The sequence below is a fragment of the Sus scrofa genome, chromosome 14, assembly GCF_054392235.1.
Source record: "Sus scrofa isolate SSC_HxYL_T2T_F1_AM1 chromosome 14, Sscrofa_HxYL_maternal_Yorkshire_Landrace_v2.0, whole genome shotgun sequence".
NCBI lineage: Eukaryota > Metazoa > Chordata > Mammalia > Artiodactyla > Suidae > Sus > Sus scrofa.
In genome coordinates this window covers 78,040,064-78,059,272 of record NC_139396.1, presented here as the reverse complement: position 1 = coordinate 78,059,272, position 19,209 = coordinate 78,040,064, and the positions used below count along the sequence as shown (strand labels likewise).

General features: G+C 37.2%; 1 protein-coding gene across 8 annotated transcripts in view; it reads right to left on the bottom strand.

Moving 5' to 3' along the window:
- Positions 1 to 19,209, bottom strand: part of ARID4B (AT-rich interaction domain 4B) — a 159,628-nt gene that overhangs the window by 71,026 nt on the left and 69,393 nt on the right. For 7 of the 8 annotated variants that reach the window (XR_002338970.2, XR_002338969.2, XM_021074399.2 and 4 more), the window contains exons 5-7: positions 18,791 to 18,881; positions 15,242 to 15,321; positions 8,731 to 8,822 (exon numbers count right to left, since the gene is read on the bottom strand). Coding sequence is in view for 5 of the 8 variants with exons in the window: in XM_021074399.2 (XP_020930058.2) it covers positions 8,731 to 8,822; positions 15,242 to 15,321; positions 18,791 to 18,881 (263 nt within the window). In the remaining 3 variants the exon portion in view is untranslated. The remainder of the gene's footprint in view (positions 1 to 8,730; positions 8,823 to 15,241; positions 15,322 to 18,790; positions 18,882 to 19,209) is intronic. The other variant, XM_084996863.1, reaches the window with a different exon arrangement.

Sequence of the window (19,209 nt, the reverse complement as noted above, 5' to 3'; positions counted from 1 at the left end):
TACTTAATTTTACCCTTGCATCACAATGAATGTCTTTATTTCACCCATGTTTTTCACTGAGTTTGAGTATGTTTTAACTGACTTTTCTGAAGCATCTTAAAAACTTTTTCCCCTATCTTGTGTTTTCTGCTTTTATTAAGAAGTCTGCATCAGTATGCACCCTGAATCAGACTGCTATAACTCAAACTAGACCTTTAAGGCCTTACTACGCTTTCACATTGCATGAGCCCTTTTTATTTTCCATTTCCTACATTTTGGGTTGTACCTTCAGATTCACATTTCCATGTCATTAATTCTATCTTCAGTGGTGTCAAGTATGCAGTTTAACTGGTCCTTGGAGTTTTATTTTAATGACTGCATTTGTTTCATTAAATATATCCTAATTTCCTTTAATACCTGCCTAGATTTTAAAAATCATATCCTATAGAAGGAACCAAGCAGTGCCTGTGGGTGTGCATTAAGTTTTAAATAAATGTTAATTGAACAGCATATTCTATGTAAGTAGAGCCACAAAAGTACTTGCACAGCTGCTGAAAATGGAATTATCATCTACTGTCCTGCTGGTCTACATGATGCCCTATGTAGTTTCTGGACTATATCGACAAATATAATCCTCACAACAAGTCAAAAAAAAAAGGTAAAACTAGGAGTTCCCTTGTGGCACAGTGGTTAAGGATCTGGCATGTTACTGCTGTGGCCCAGGTAGCTGCTGTGGCCCAGGTGGCTGCTGTGGCCCAGGTGGCTGCTGTGGTTTAGGTTTGATTCCTGGCCCAGGAACTTCCAAATGCGACGGGTACAGCCCTCCCAAAAATGTAAAACCATTCCTAGCTTATGAAGCAGAGAATCTGCTTGTCCCCACCACCCCCTCTGGCTATACCCCAGCATGCAAAAGTTCCCAGGTCAGGGATCAAACCACAGCAGTGACCTGAGCCATAGCAGTGACAATGCCAGATTGTTAACTGCTAGATTGTCAAAGAACTCCCGAATCTGCTTGGTTTTTATTTCCCTCTGACACTTGTGCCTCTGCTACAAGATATATGTTTATATAGCCACAACAAATAAAGCACTGTCTGTGAAACAACATTTGATGATGCCTCTAGAAACAAAGCTAATTACATGGGAATGTTTACCAAACAAAGAGCCAGTCACTTAAAGCTGAACACACATCGCTATTAATTGTAAATTAATTGTAAATCAAGTAAAAAGAACTTTAGATAAGATGTGCCAAAGAATATCAAATGATGGGATATAAACAGAAAACCAAGGAGTTCCCTTGTGGCACAGTAGGTCAAGGCTACTGTGTCACTGAAGTACCTTGGATTGCTGCTATGGCTCAGGTTCAATCTCCGGCCTAGGAACTTCCAGATGCCACTGGCATAGACAAGCAACAACAACGACAAAGAAAACTGAGCCAGGAACTTTAGAGGCTCAATCTTTGATCCTTATTCTTGCAAACAACTAATTAATCCAGTTTCAAATTTTAAACAGTAAGTTAAAAATCTGTATTAATATCAGGAAGACTGATAATGTACAGCTTCTGAGAAGTTAAAATAAATAAACATATGAATGTATATAAACTTAGCAATAAAAGGGTTTTAATTTTTTCACAATTTTGGTCAAGAAGGAAACTAGAATCAAATTCTCATATCAAAATAGTGAATTATAAAAAAAACTTTTGGACTTAGTAGGGCTTTTTGTAAAATTTTATGAATACACTAAAAACACTGAATACTTTAAAAGGATTTATTTTTTTTCTGACCATACCCACGGCATGTGCAAGTTCCCAGGCTAGGGACAGAACCTGAGCCACAGTAGTAGCCCAAGCTACAGCAGTGACAATGCCGAGTCCTTAAACATTAGACCATGAGGGAACTCCTAAAAAGGCAAATTTTATATGTGAATTACATGTCATTTAAAATTTTTTTTATAAACATCTGCAGACTTGTAAAAAACAGGTACAAATCATTAGTTATTAGAAAAATCATAGCACCATCACTGAGTAGAACCTGTACCTACAAATAATCTCTACCAAAAACCATTATAAGCCTTATTATGCTTCATGCTTTTTCTGAAGGGGAAAAAAAATAACAGCAAGTAGACTGCCTTCCTACTATAGCAGTTGCATATATACTTTTGCCAGATTACTAGAATAAACTTTTGGGGAGAGGGGACACAAATGTTTTCTATAATTTTGGGCATTCTATTCTTTAAGTAGATGAAAATGTCTGCATACAAAGTAAGTTATAAGAGCAAAATTCACTCAAGTTATAAACTGATCAAAAGGATCAATAATTTGCTTTAAAAAATTAAGATAGGAGTTCCCACTGTGACACAACAGGATCCGCAGCATCTCTTTAGGACCAGGATGCAGGTTCAATCCCTGGTCTGGCCCAGTGGGTTAAAGGATCCAGTGTTGCCACACTTGTGGTGAAGGTTGTAACTGCAGCTTGGATCTGATTCCTGGCCTGGGAACTCTATTGTGGGGCGGCCAAAAAAGAAAGAAAAAAAATTAAGCTAGAAAATGATAGTCTTTTAAAAAGAAAATATCTTAGTATATGAGGATTAATATTATATTAGGATTAAAAGCAGAATATAAAAAAAACAATTGAAGGAAGGTGTCAAAAATAATCAATTTGGGGCCAACTAGTTTATGGATTAAGAGTTGCTAACAGAGGCATTCGGTTGTGGCTCAGAGAAAATGAATCTGACTAGCATCCATGAGGATGCAGGTTCAATCCCCGGCCTCACTCAGTGGGTTAAGGATCTGGTGTTGCCATGAGCTGTGGTGTAGGTCATAGATGCAGCTTAGATACTGCGTTGTTGTGGCTGTGGTGTAGGCCAGTGGCTACAGTTCTGATTTGACCCCTAGCCTGGGAACCTCCATATGCTGTGGGTGGGGCCCTAAAAAGACATTAAAAAGAGTTTCTAAAAGAAAACAAAGGTAGTTATATATCAGTGTAACAGTGGCACCCAGGGAATCCTGGGAGGAGATAATCTTATTTTTTTTGGCCATGCCCATAGCATACAGAAGTTCCCACCCAGGTCAGGGATCAAACCCACAACACAGCAGTCATCCAAGCCACAGCACTGATGATGCCAGGTCCCTAACCGCTAGCCTACCAGAAAACTCCAGAGATAACCTCATTTATCTTTGTACAAATTTTAAATGGCAACCAGAGAACCATTATGAAGACATTTTTGAGCTGAGTAATGGAAAAGGAAATGAAAGTCAGATAAATGACCTTAAGATCCAGGTCCTAGATTTTGTTGTAGAAAATCACTCTGAAGAAAGGAGAGAAAGAACTTTGAGGGAGTGTAATTTAAGGAGTTAGGCGTTTTAAACTGTGGTACTTGCCTGTGGTGCTTACACACCAAGGCTTAAAGCACTAAGCAAGACAATTACGATGTCTCTTGGCAGTGAGACTGACTGCAACAGTTAGGGGGAAGGAAGAGCAAGGAAAGTAAGATTACAGACAAGCAGAGCTTCATTTCCTATACTAGTAATTCTCAACCTTTCGTCTGCCTTCATACTTCACTCATGTAAAAACAACATCCCAAAAGCAGATCTTTCATTACACACGGAGATTCTCAATAGGAAAATCACTAACTCAGAATATTTGCTAGAGCCTTCAGAAAGCAAAGATCAACTTGCTTAGTGACAAAAAGCACACTTTTTCCTCATATTCAGGAAAGGGAAACCTCAGCTAAGAAACATAACAGACATTTTAATAGACCATAACTTTTGGTCATTTTTTAGATCAATCTATGAGATATTAAATTTGTTTTTACACTTCCACATGACATTTATAGAAAGGTAAAATATGTCTTAATATCATATACAATTTGTTTCAAAATTGTGGGAATATTGTTTTAAAATTCATATAATATAGCCAAAAACAATACTTCCTGTCAGAAATAAATACAAGTAGGCAGAATTTTTACAAATACATAAACTCATTTTTATATGTAAATGAAATCATGTTATGTACTGGTATTTCATGAAAGTTTAATTTAACATACAATGATGATATCTAGTACTTACATAATAATTACTACATTAAACCCTTTAAAGATATGAATTCATTTTATCTTTGCAACAACTGTAAGAGACAGGTAATACTACTGTCTCAATTTTATAGATGAGAAAATTGAGGCATGAAAAGACTAAGGATCCTGCCCAAGGTCACACAGTAAAGAAGAGGCAGAAGCAAGACTAAACCTGTGTCATCTTGTTCCACAGTTCACATGCTTAACTAAGCCACCCTGCCTCTCTCAAGAGCTAGAGGAGTGGAAAATCCTCACTAATGAAATAATTTTACATTAAATACACCTCACCTTACTGTACTGACATCATCAATCATAGTTAATTAAGAGTTGACTACAGAGCTATGGGAAGGGTCTAATGATCAATGGTAGATAGAATTTTAACTCAACTGAAATCATTAATTTTCAGATATCAAAAGATTCAAGTTATAACTGTTTCAGTGAATATTTGATGACAATGTAACAGCCCTCTGAAAAACCCAAAAAATATTAGATCACAATATCATCTAGTAATCACAATAAGACTCTTTCTTTCATACTAATAATGCCACTGGACATTTTTCACTTATTTGCCTTTCTGGCTAGAACACTCAAAAAAAAATTTTTTTTTTTTTTTTGGCCACACCTCTGGCATGTTCCTAGGCCAGGGACTGAACCCATGCTGCAGTTGTGGTCTGCACCATAGCTGGGGTAACGCCAGATCCATAACCTGCTGTACCATAAGGCAACTTCCAGAACACTCAAATTTTAAATATAATACAAAGTAAATAATAGTTACAACCTGAGTATCCTAAAAATAATCAAGTCACCAGAAAGCTATACAACAAGTGAGAGAAATTACTCACCCAGGAATAGCTAAAACATTTTCTAAAAGATTCAGAGAGTTAGGAAAGAAAAAAAATGCATGCCCCAAATCACTAGCAGGAAAATAAGCAATATTAAATATTTTTTCAATGCAAGAAGTAGTCTTTTAATTTCCTCCCTCAAATGAGTCATTATTTATTTATTGTTAAAACTAATTTGGAAAGTAACCATGGCACTCTAAACGAAAAAAGAATCAATCAATTGAATGGGAAAAGACCTATGGAACACATGTGACTTCAAGTCCTGGTCCTTTCCTTCCTGTGTTCCTTGGATTATCTACTGTCTCTGAGGCCAATTTTTGAAAAAATTTAGTTTTAATGGGTTTTTTTTTGGGGGGGGGGTTGTTTTTTTCTTTTCTCTTTAAGGGCCGCACCCGTGGCATGTGGAGGTTCCCAGGCTATGGGTCCAATCAGAGCCACAGCTGCTGGCCTACGTCACAGCCACAGCAACATCAGATTCAAGCCGCCGTCTGCAACCTACACCACAGCTCATAGCAACACTGGATCCTTAACCAACTGAGTGAGGCCAGGGATCGAACCCACAACCGCATGGTTCCTAGTCAGCTTCGTTTCCACTACGCCACGACAGGAGCACCTAAAAATTTAATTTTAATGAAGTATAGTTAATTTACAATGTTGTGTTTCCCCAATTATTTTCCTCCTTTTTACGCCCCTACCTGTAGCATATGGAAGTTCCCCAGTTAGGGATGGAATCAGAGCTGTACCTGTGGCCTATGCCATAGCCACCGCAACAGCAACAGCAACATTGGATCTGAACAGCCTCTGCCACCTATGCCACAGTTTACAGCAATGCCGGATCCTTAACCCACTGAGCCAGGCCAAGGATCGAACCCACATCCTCACAGAGACAACATCAGGTTCTTAACCCACAGAACCACAATGGGAACTGTTCCTACTATTTTTAATAGGGGTAAAAATAATACCTTCTTAAGTTTGCTTTAAAGCTAAAATTAAGCAATATGAGAGATAGTGCTTACCCAATTTTTAATCTCCAAAGCTTAACCATTATTAGATTTAATATCTGATTATATATTTTTAATTTTTTTAATTTAATTTTTTTTTTGCTTTTTAGGGCACACTTGTGGCATATGGAGGTTCTCAGGCTAGGGGTTGAATGAGAGCTATAGCCGCCGGCCTATGCCACAGCCACAGCAAGGTCAGATCTGAGCTGTGTCTGCGACCTATACCACAACTCAGGACAATGCCGCCAGATCCCTGGCCCACTGAGCTAAGCCAAGGATCGAACTTGGGTCCTCATGGATACCAGTCAGGTTTGTTTCTACTGAGCCATGACGGGAAATCCTGATTCTATATTTTGAAAGATAGTATTTACCTACAGTAAGAATTTCAATAATTCAACTCTATATTCTTAACAACTACTCTGACTTAGGCACATTAAAATTTATAAAAATTTTATCCAAGTGAAATATTCAAAATTGTTTTTAAACAATTTTTTTTGTCTTTAAACAATTTAAGATCCAAAAAATTAATTAAAAATAATATTCTCCTGCCCCATCCTTTCCAATTTTCTTCTATTCCATGGAGGCAACTACTTTTAACTGAGAGTTAATACTTAATCTCTAAGAAATATTCTTTTTTTTTCTTCTTTTGTCTGTTTGCCATTTCTTGGGCCGCTCCCGCGGCATATGGAGGTTCCCAGGCTAGGGGTCGAACTGGAGCTGTAGCCGCCGGCCTACACCAGAGCCACAGCAACGAGGATCTAAGCTGCAGCTGCAGCCTACACCACAGCTCACAGCAACGCTGGATCGTCAACCCACTAAGCAAGGGCAGGGACAGAACCCACAACCCCACAGTTCCTAGTTGGATTCATTAACCACTGCGCCACGATGGGAACTCCTCTAAGAAATATTCTTATACTGCTATTTCTTTATACATTTTACACATTATTCTATCATTATGAGGACTTAACTTTTATATTTAAGCCACCTCCCAACCTATATTCTCTCTCTCTCTCTTTTTTTTTTTTGTCTTTTTGCCTTTTCTAGGGCTGCTCCCTCGGCATATGGAGGTTCCCAGACTAGGGGTCTAATCAGAGCTGTAGCCACCGGGCTATGCCAGAGCTGCAGCAATGCCAGATCTGAGCCGCGTCTGCAACCCACACCACAGCTCACAGCAACACTGGATCGTTTAATCCACTGAGGGAGGCCAGGGATCGAACCTGAAACCTCATGGTTCCTAGTCGGATTCGTTAACCACTGCGCCACAACGGGAACTCTGCAACCTATATTCTACAAATAGTTTTCCTTTCTTATATTCTTTTTCAGGGAGTAACTACCTGCCTTTTGTTATTTTTTTCTCTATTTGTTATCATCAGAGTTTAATTCCCTCCCAATGTTCCATTATATTAGATAATCAAGTCCTCCTTTTAACAGAAATTTCCATTCCTCTATTTTGCATTCTACTGACTACTAGTATCTAGTGCTGCTATTGAAAAAGACTAATGCTATTCTGTTTCTCACTCCTTTGCAATAAATTATTTTTCTTTCTGCAACTGTCTAAATACTGTTCCCTTATTTTTTTTTTTTTTTGCTTTTTTAGGGCCACACCTGCTATATATGGAAGTTCCCAGGCTAGGGGTCCAATCAGAGCTGCAGCTGCTGGCCCACACCACAGCCACAGCAACACAATCCAACCCATGTCTTCGACCTACACCACAGCTCACGGCAACATCTGATCCTTAACCCGCTGAGTGAGGCCAGGGATTGAACCCACATCCTCATGGATACTAGTAGGGTTGGTTACCACTGAGCCACAATGGGAACGCCCATGTTCCTTAAGTTCTGATGACCTGAAACTTCATGACTCTTTGATCCTGTGATCCTTTTTAATTTAAAGCCTTTTGGAGCCTAGGCACATTTCACTAAACGTAATTTGTTAAATATGTAGAAATGTGTGTCACACCTACAAGAAGATGAAAAAATAATTAAGACAGTTTCGCTGTCAGGAAGATTAAAATTATTAGGAAGGGAAAACAAACACTACAATGATAATAACAGATGAAATACTGTCTATGACATTACATAAATGTAAAGAATTTAGAGGATTCAAAGAGAAAATCATGTCTGTTTTTAAGGAAAGAGTAGGGAGGCACAAAATGGTTCACATAAAGGTGGGAGCATTTCTGGTGGAGAACTGAAAAATTAGTGAGACAGTAGAATGGAAGGGTGACATTCAAGACAGAAAAACACCAGCATGATTAAAAAGCATGATATCAGGAAAGTAAAGGATGTACTACTCAAGAAATAGTGACTAATTCTATATTGACAATTAGCATCAAGAAACATGTAAGAAGAGGGAGTTCCTGTCGTGGTGCAGTGGAAAGGAATCCCACTAGGAACCATGAGGTTTCAGGTTTGACCCCTGGCCTCGTTCAGTGGGTTAAGGATCTGGCATTGCTGTGAGCTGTGGTGTAGGTCGCAGATGCGGCTCGGATCTGGTGTCGCTGTGGCTCTGCTGTAGGCTGGTGGCTGTAGCTCCGATTGGACCTCTAGCCTGGGAACCTCCACATGCCATGGATGCAGCCCTAAAAGGACAAAAGACAAAAAAGAAAGAAAGAAAGAAAAAGAAACAGGTAAGAAGAAATGGGAGGCAGATAAATAACACAGCTGTAAAGGTTGGCTGAGCATGGAGAATGTCAAGCACCCATTACAAGAAGTCTGAAATTACTCCGTTATTCCATTAGCACTTTTGCAAATTACAATTTAAAATTAATAACTATTAAAACAATACCAGAAGGAGAAATGAATTCAGGTTGAACTAACAGTTATGAAAATGGACTTACATATGATTAGATCTTCTTCCTCTATTTGTTTTCTTTCCTATGACTGGAGTGCCAAAATGTTCAGGGTTGGTGAGTGGGAGCTGGTCTAATGTCTGTGGGTAGGAACATAAACCCATCAAAAGTTATTAGGTTGCACGTTCTTTTTTTATTTTTAAATCAAATCAGTTAAAGAATATGCTTAGATTTTTGAGATTTAAAACTTCCCCGAGGGGGGAGACTTCCAAGGAAGATTAAAATATAATTTCCCTAAGGATAGAAAAATTTTGTTTCAAAGATTTAGAATAAAGATGAATGAGTCCATTGCTAGAAGGGAAAAAAAAGTGAAAAGAAATTTATTATCTATTTGAAGGCTGATAGACTTCTAAGAACGATTAAAATACAAAACAAAATAAATACAACTCAGTGGAAACAGAGATTTGAGAGATAAGAAACCTATAGTTAAGTACTTAACCCCTAGATTGGGACCAGCAGTAGTTTAAGGTTTTTTTTGCATATAGGGAATCATAATCTATAAAATAGAATTCTTAGTAAGTAAGAGTAACAAAATTATCAGGAAAAGCATCAGCTGCTTGAAAAAAAGGCTTCAGAGAAGCTACGTTATTACTTTGCAAACATTTTCTGCGACAAAACTTTTTTTAAAGAAAATGTAAAAATTAGTTTTTCTACATTTAATATTTTATTTTCTGTACATTTTTAATCTGCAACATCTAATATTGTGCTTGGTATGAAGACAATAATCAACAAATTAACATTTCTTTCTTATTATCAACTGACAGCTCATGTCAATCTTGTCCCTCACCACATTCGAAAATAATGATTTTTGAGGAAAAACTGGTTGTTGGTTACAAGCAGAAAGAAAAAGAGATTTTAGAATCTCTTTCTCAGTATCAGAGACTTCTTGGATTTTTCTTATGATTATTTCCTGGAAAGGTTTTATTTTCTAAAAAGTTAAGGTATCAATCTGAAAATGTTATCCCAATTAACCTAATTCTCTGAATATCAATTTTGATAATATACTCACTTTTTCTGCACCTTAAAGATTTACCACAGTTGCTATTCCTTTTATCCATCCAATAGAACTTTTGCTATTACAGATACTTTTATGAATACAAGAGGAACTAAAGATGCCAGTAAAACTGTCACAATGAGAGTAAGGAACTACTCAGGATAAAGACTTCTGAAACTTACAAACAAGACTATTATATGAAAGGGTGTCTGTCAGCTTAAAGATGAGATATCTAAATACAAACTAAACACTAATATTTAAAAGAAAAATTTTGACTTTTATTTTTTAAACAGATAATTTTGTTAAAACAATAATGAACTAAAACATGAAAGAGGGAAGCATATTAACAATATATTTTGCATAATTTGTTAGAATATATGTAAACACATTTAAGGTATATAGATACATATTTATCCAACAACAAAGAATACAGTATAGGAAAAAGGTATGAGCCATAAAGCATTAATTAAAAATTTATTCCTTGAAATGATAGACAAAAATCTTAACTTACATAGGGCTAAAAACTTAATCTTTCAAATTCAGCTTATAAGTCAGGCATTAAAAATATGTGGAGGCAAAAATTGGCCCAAATACAGTACATGCCAGACAAAAACTCTTCAGAAGTCATTTGTCATTACACCTAATATGCTTCCCAAAGAGCAAGAATTTCAAAGTATTATAGTTGGTAAACAGGGCAAATAAATTAATTTGGCTTTACTTTCTGTCACGCTAACAAAACAATTAAATGTCCCTCCTCCTTCCCTAAAATTAAGGCTACTCTCTTGAAAGCAGAGATTTCTATTAAGTATTGTGATTTCTATTTTAAGCAACTGACATTTCACTTGTTAAAGAATATATCAAGGGAGTTGCCATTGTGGCTGAGCAGTAATGAACCCAACTAGGCTATATGAGGATGCAGGTTGCTCAGCGAGTTAAGGATCCACCACTGCCATGATGTGTAGGTCACAGACTTGGCTCAAATCCCTTGTTGCTACAGCTGTGGTATAGGCGGGCGGCTACAGCTCTGATTCAATCCTTACCCTGGGAACTTCCATATGCTGTGGGTGGGGCCCTAAAAAAATGGGAAAAAGAAAGAAAGAAAGAAAATATCCAGGACTTCTGAAGAGTCATCTAGGAATCACATACAGGCATTCTCAAACAATAATCGCTCCCTTGTATAATAAAAAAATAGAAAAATAAGGAGTTCCTGTCATGGCGCAGTGCAAAGGAAACCGACTAGGAACCATGAGGTTGCAGGTTTGATCCCTGGCCTTGCTCAGTGGGTTAAGGATCCAGTGTTGCCATGAGCTGTGGTAGAGGTTGCACACACAGCTCGGATCCTGCGTTGCTGTGGCTATGCTGTGGCATAGGCTGGCAGCTGTAGCTCCCATTAGACCCCTGGCTTGTGAACCTCCATATGCCTTGGGTGTGGCGCTAAAAACAAAAAGCAAAAAAATCATAAAAATAAAAATAAGAACTAGAAAAATAAGAATATCTCTGTCCTTGGCCTCAACCCTGGAAAGCAGGAGTACCTTTATTTCATGTGACAGGTAAGAGTAAGGGAAGGGTAGAATCTGTCTTGTCTTAAAGAGCAAAACTAGAGACTCCTGGATATATTAAAGACTCAAAGAAAATTCCAGAGGCCTGGGGGAAACATGCCCAAAGAACTGTTACCTAAAATGGGCTGCAGGTAACATGGAGGAAACATGGAGCAGGGATTTTATCTAACTTTCTTTAGTTCTCTTTCTTTTTTTCTTTTTTCTTTTCAGGGCTGTACATGTGGCATATGGAAGTTCCCAGGCAAGGGGTCGAATGGAAGCTACAGCTGCCAGCCTGTGCCACACCCACCACAATGCAGGAACCAAGCCATGTCTGCAACCTACACCACAGCTCACAGCAATGTCAGATCCTCAACTCACTGAGTGAGGCCAGGGACTGAACTCACATCCTCATGGATACTAGTCAGGTTCCTAACCCGATGCGCAACAACGGACACTCCTAAACTTTCTTTAGTTTTCAACTGCACATAGTAAATGCACCGAAAGGATACCAGATGATTAGGCAATTTTCGGATAATATTCAAATTAGGAATGCACTATAGTCATCCTTAAGAGTATCTACAGTCTATAGATTCTATAAAATAGAACAGTCTAACAGATAGCAGGAAATAGGCAACATCATAAGTTGGTTATGGCTAGAACCAGTGATTTTGGTGTCTGAATTCAAACTGATAGAAGTGTTTATTGTGATATCATACAAAAAGCTTGAATTTAACTCTTATTAATGGAATTAGTGACCCAAAATACTGCCAGTATCATGTGGCTTTTCTCTCGCAGACCGAAGATTCTAGTAATAACAATAATGCTCAGAGCAAACTTCTAAAAAGTTAAAACTTTTTTGAAAATATCAGAGACACCAAATACAGGAAAAAAATATATAGATGGTAGATTAAATAAACTCTTGGCCATATCTTCATAAAGCTTAACCCACTTAAAATGTTTAAATATTTTTGAATAATTAATGCTTTTTCTTCTCCAAAAGACAATAAGTTACCCAGTGATAAATTCTATGTCTACTTAGCTTACCCTTTTGCCCCTAGTTCCTAGCATAGGACCTGGCATATGAGGTAAGGAGTAACACACCAGTATTCTGATACATTTTAGCAAAACATGAAATTTAACATGTACAGATACACACAGTAAAATCAATCCTTCTTAAAGTTAAAAAGGATACAATGAGCTATCTGCTCTTATTACTTCGGCCTTTATACAACTATCTTATGAATTTATTCCAACTTAAAATTCTACCAAAAACAAAACTAGTATCTTACATGTTTCTCTAGATTACATAAATAAAACATATGCTTTCACTTAGGTAAGAAAATCAACTTCAAGCCCCCACATTCATTAACCTACTATAATTATCACATGTTCTAACTAAGGGGAATGAAATTATTTCTAAGAATTACATAAACTCAGAAAGAATTCTATTATTTCATCAGTCTAAGAAGCCAAATACACTGTTAAGTGCCCCAAAGCTATATGTACATTCTATATTTAAACCTTCACAATTAATTCATTAACTATTCCCTGAAGGAGTTTGTGTAGAAAACACTACTGGGAAAAGGAGAGCCTATCAAAATGACAAAAACATGGCTATTCTCCCCAAAACAGCTTACAATTTTACAGAAAAAATAATAAAAGTAACCAAAAAACACAAAATGAAAACAAACAAACTGCAAAAGGATCAAAGGATAAAGAAATCAAATTTGGTTAGAGAGCTCATGAAAGACATCATGAAGGGAAGAAGCATATCCCGTGGGCTTTAGAGGCACAGAGCTCAGCAGAAATCAAGAAAAGAAAGCATGAACCCAAACTCACAGACATAGAGAACAGACTTGTGTTTGCCAAGGGGAAGAGAGGAGGGAGAGGAATGGACTGGGAGTTTGGGGTTAGTAGATGCAAACTATTACATTTAGAATGGATAGGCAATGAGGACCTACTGTACAGCACAGTGAACTATATCCAATCTCTTGGGATGGACTATGATGAAAGATAAAATACATATAAAATAAAAAGAATGACCATGTATGACTGGTCATTCTGCTGTAAAACAGACATTGGCACCTTGTAAACCAACTATACTGTAATAAAAATGTTTTTAAAAGATTAAAAAAAGAAGAAAACATGAACCGTAATCTGGAAATACCAAGTAGTCTTATGAGGCAGAAATACAGGGAACTGGTAGATTATGAGACTTAAAAGATAGGCCAGAATCATAATACAGAGAATCTGTCCCAAGTTCTTAATTAAAATGGGATTTCAATCATTCAAGGGAAGGGAAAATAACCAAAAAAAACAGAAAATAAAGTCTAATAAGAGATATTAAAATGTCTCCTCAGAAACACTGTTGTAAAGAGTTACTAGAAAAAAGAAATCTTGGTTTGGCCACACTGCACATTAATTAATATTTATAGGCTGAACTGGAGAATATGACACTGTTGTTAACAATATGTCTATTTAAAAATTCTAACTTCCAACTTTCTGATTTACAAAACTTTGTGAACCCTCCACTCTTAGCATTTTTTTTTTTTTTTTTTTTTTTGTCTTTTGTCTTTTTTTGTTGTTGTTGTTGCTATTTCTTGGGCCGCTCCCGCGGCATATGGAGGTTCCCAGGCTAGGGGTTGAATCGGAGCTGCAGCCACCGGCCTACGCCAGAGCCACAGCAACGCGGGATCCGAGCCGCGTCTGCAACCTACACCACAGCTCACGGCAACGCCGGATCGTTAACCCACCGAGTAAGGCCAGGGACCGAACCCGCAACCTCATGGTTCCTAGTCGGATTCGTTAACCACTGCGCCACGACGGGAACTCCTTAGCATTTTTTTGAGCTTGATTTTGGTGCTAGAAAGTGCTGGTTTGAGAACCAGTTCTGACCATCACTTTCTTTTTCTTTTTTTTTTTTTTTGCTTTTTAGGGCTGCACCTGTGGCATATGGAAGTTCCCAGGCTAGGGGTCAAATTGAAACTACAGCTGCCAGCCTACACCATTGCCACAGCCACACGGGGTCCGAGTCACGTCTGCAACCTACACCACAGCTTATGGAACGCTGGATCCTTAACCTTCTGAGGAGGCCTGGGATCGAACCCACATCCTCATGGATGCTAGTCAGGTGTGTTAATCACTGAGCCACGAGGGAAATCCCTGACCATCACTTTTTATTATCTGTGAGTAGAAGAAAGGAATTGTATCTCCCTCACAATGCTATAAATATGATAATGTGTGGAAAGCACTAAAAAAAGTCCCTGACAAACATAAGCACCTCATTTATTCATCCAACTAACATTTATTCAGTTTCTACTCTGTGCCAGGCACTGTTCTAGGAACTCGGATCAAAGTGCTGAAGAAGACATACACAATCTCTGCCATCACAACACATTCTAGTGAAGAAAGCAGATAATAAATAATTAAGCACATACACATATTTTTAGTGGTAAGAACAATACATGCTATAAAGAAAACTAATTCAACCTAAAAGGATCATGAGGAATGGAAGGGACTGTTTTAGAAAGGGCAGTCAGGCAAACCTTCTTGAGGAGAGGCTGCAATAAATTATGTCAGCTCTTAGTAGCAACTGTAGTTAGGGATTGCTTGTAGTATCCACATATCCTTTAATGCTGACAGGGTTCAAATGAATTACAAGTCAGACATCTCTTTTCTACAATTAAGTTAAAGGAGTCTATAATAAAAGCTGCCTAATGATAATAGTTAAACAATCCCATTATATTTTCTTCATGGACAAATGTTACAAATGCTTTCAGACAAAAAAGAATACAGAACCTGGTATTTAAACATAAAGCCTTAAACAGATTTCAGAGATTATACTTTAATGGTTTTATGCAATAATGCATTTTCCTGATTAACAAGTTGCTTGAGTTGAGAAAGCAAAAATGTGCTGCTCAATATATGATATTAAGATATGTTCACTCATTAAGTGATTACTTACTTCACTTTCAGCAAAATGCCTCTCCCCTTTCAGGCACAGTGAAGAGCGTCTCAGTGTCTTTTCATCTCCATCGTCAAAAACTGTGAGGGGGTAGAAATGGAAACTACTGAAGAGTTTTTCGAAGATCAACAAAGTGACATAAATCATCAATTAATTTTAGTGCAAAAAGAGCTATTGTTAACGATCAGATCTGAAATTCAGTGGATATTTTAAGTTTTCTAATGAGTAACTTCAAATGTAGAGCAACTTTTCCAATTTCTAGGGAAACAGAAATAATATACCTGTAATGAAAATACCATCCCTGGAACAGAAAATACCAAATAAAAGGAAGAAGTTAGCATTTCAGGAAGAAACCTTTTAAATGTCAATTAATCTTCAATACTGTAACAAAGAAGCAAGTTTTCCTACTGGTAAATACTGACAGATTCATCTAAGAAACAGAAAATAAGATTGAAGTTTTATAAATTCAGACTGCTCCTAAGAATTACTCTATTTTTATCATTCAAAGCAGTATTTCTCAACTTTAGCACTACTAATATTGTGGACCAGATAACTGTCACGGGACCTTATACACTGTGAGATATTCAACAGCATCCCTGGCCTCCAGCCACTAGATGCCAGTAACACCCCCTTTCCAGTTGTGACAACCAAAAAACATCTCCACATATTGTCGAATGTTCCCTGGTTGGCTAATTTGCCTCCATTCGAAAACTACTTAAAAGTACCAAAATGTCCCAGCAAATTTATAAGTTTATATATACACAGATGTATACTTTATGATATAATTTTAGAATATACTATATTCCTCACGACTCAGAAAGCACCTATTATTATTATTATTATTTTGTCTTTTTGTCTTTTTTAGGCCCTCACCCAAGGCTTATGGAGGTTTCCAGACTAGAGGTCCAATCAGAGCTGTAGCCGCTGGCCTTCGCCACAGCAACGGCCAGATTCAAGCCGCGTCTGTGACCTACACACAGCTCCCAGCAACGCCAGACCCTTAGCCCACTGAGCAAGGCCAGGGATTGAACCCAAAACCTCATGGTTCCTAGTTGGATTCGTTTCTGTTGTGCCATAAGGGGAACTCCAGTACCTCTATTTTAAATAAAGTTACCAGGCCTTAGTTTTTGCCAAAATACAAAAATTAGATTCTTATATATTATGTGAGGCTTGACATTATGTGAGACTGGATAAATAAGTTTCAGTGCATTTTTTTAATGCTGTAACAAAAATATTCAATAATAAAAGTGCCACATTTATGAGCTCACTATACCTAATTATCAGGCAGATTTACTATATAGAATTGCTCCAGGTCTTATAACCAACATAAATTCAAATCTTTCCTTATGTTTCAAAATCAAATTTTTCCTCTCTCGTCACCAGATTTTTTTTTCTTAAGCCACAAAAATATAAGCAAAACTCATGTATACTATTTCAGAGCTCCATCAAATTTTGACATCAAGGCATTTTACTAGATTTTACTCTCATCTCTGAGGTCATTAAAGAGTAAAAATAATTACCATTCAATAAATAATACTGGAATAATTACTCTTATCTCTGCTATCAATTTGGGAAAAAATTTTAACATGTTTTAAATGTTCAAAAAAACTGTGGCTAAAATAAAAAGCTCTTTGTAAAACTAAGAATACACTGAAAAACAATTTTACAACACTGATAGAGAGAAGGAAGGCCTTCTTAAACAAGATTCAAAACTAAAGTTAGAAAGGAAAAGGTGACTAGAGGGAAACTATCATATGAAAATTGATAGCAGAGATAAGAATAAAACAATAGAAGAATACTTGCAACTAAAGTGGCAAAGGTTAACGTTCTCGATGTGTGTGTGTGTGTGCGTATATATAAAAATGTATAAACTAAAATCATGAAAATAAGGAAAAGACAACCATTCCAAGATGAAAAAGAAGGAAACTGAGAAAACATTATAAGCTGGAAATCCAAAAGAAAGATGTGAAGTGAAATAATGTTTGTTCAAGAAACATGAAAATATGTTCAATCTCACTAGTAATCATGGAAGGAGCATACGAAAGACAAAACTAAGGAGTTCCCTGGTGGTGCAGCAGATTAAGTATCTGGCATTGTCAGGGCTCTGTTCAATCCCTGGCCCAGGAACTTCTGTATGTCATGGGTGTAGCCAAAAACAAACAAACAAACAAAAACAAAACAACAAAGAAAAAAGAACCTTTAAAAAAATATTAAAACTGAGATACTATTTTGTGGGACAAAAAATTTTAAATATCATTAACATCAAATTTGACAAAGGCTGGGAAAACAACTACACTCATACATATACTGTTCGTGAGTGTGTAAATTAACATAGTCTTCTAGGAAAGCATTTTTTTTTAACCTTCTGAAGTTTTAAAAGTACATTTCCCTTCAATCTATGCTTAGTTCTAAATGTATACATTAGAGAAATACTAGAATAATGCCCATGTACAAAAGACATTCAATCTAGCATTTAACAGCAAGAAAACTGACAACATTATCAGTAAGAGAAAAATAAACTATAGTACATCAAATATTATGAAACATATTACACTCAAAAAATTTATCTACTGCATGACAATAAGAATGTACTGAAATGCACACTTAAAAATGGTTAAGATAAATAAAGCTTCTCTAAGATATACTCTGAAGTGAAAAGAAGCTAGAAATCCAATCGTATAATATATACACTAGTTTCAAATTCGATGTTATGTACATATTTATGAAATAAAAATTTTAAAGATGTAAAAATAAAAACCATTAATAATAACAACATCTATGGCAATTAGGAAGGAAGTAAATCAAGAAAATCCACTTTATTTGTATTATCATTGAAATTTTATATATATATTTGGGGGGTGCTGTATCTGTGTCATGTGAAAGTTCCTAGGCCAGGGATCAAATCTGCACCACCCCAGTGACCCAGGCTACAGCAGTATCAACATCAGACCTCAATCCACTGAGCCACTAGAAAACTCCCGAAAATATTTTTTTCTTTTTATGGCCACACCTGCAGCATATGGAAGTTCCTGGGCTAGGGGCTGAATCAGAGCTGCAGTTGTAGGCCTATACCACAGCCATGGCAAAACTGGACCTGAGCTGCATCTGCCACTCACACCACAGCTTGAGGCAATGCCAGATCCTTAACCCACTGAGCAAGGCCAGGGATGGAACTTGCATCTCCACAGAGACAACACTGGGTCCTTAACACACTAAGCCACAACAGGAACTCCCCAAAAATGTATTATTATTTTTTTTTTTTGTCTTTCTGCCATTTCTTGGGCCACTGCCGTGGCATATGGAGGTTCCCAGGCTAGGGGTCGAACTGGAGCTGTAGCTGCTGGCCTACACCAAAGCTACAGCAACTCGGGATCCGAGCCGCGTCTGTGACCTACACCACAGCTCACGGCAACGCCAGATCCTTAACCCACTGAGCAAGGTCAGGGATCGAACCCGCTACCTCATGGTTCCTAGTCAGATTCGTTAACCACTGCGCCACGACAGGAACTCCCCCAAAAATGTATTTTTAAAGAAGATATATTCCCTTACCTACAGTATACCAACTTGCATCTGTTAATTTATTGATTACAGCTTCCTGATAGGCACCATCAAGATTCTTCACTTCCACAAGAGCTCCAACCTAAAGTATTGTTTTAAAAAGTTAGACAAACTTTTAGAAGATAAGAACAAACTAAAAACTGGCCTTTTAAAAAAAACTGAGTGCATGATAGTGAAAAATAAAACAACTTCTGATTTGATTTGTGTTGTGCTGGCAATTTTACTCACCGTTTCTGTACCATCAGTGAAAATGTCAACATAATGCAAATGGCAAATAATATTTACACATTATTATGAAAATGGTTTTGCCCTTACAACCTCCCTGAAAGGGTACAGGGAAACCTATCTGTGAAACTGACTGTCTCTGTCCTATGTTACCATTCCCCTTTGAAGGAGGCTGGGGGAAAATT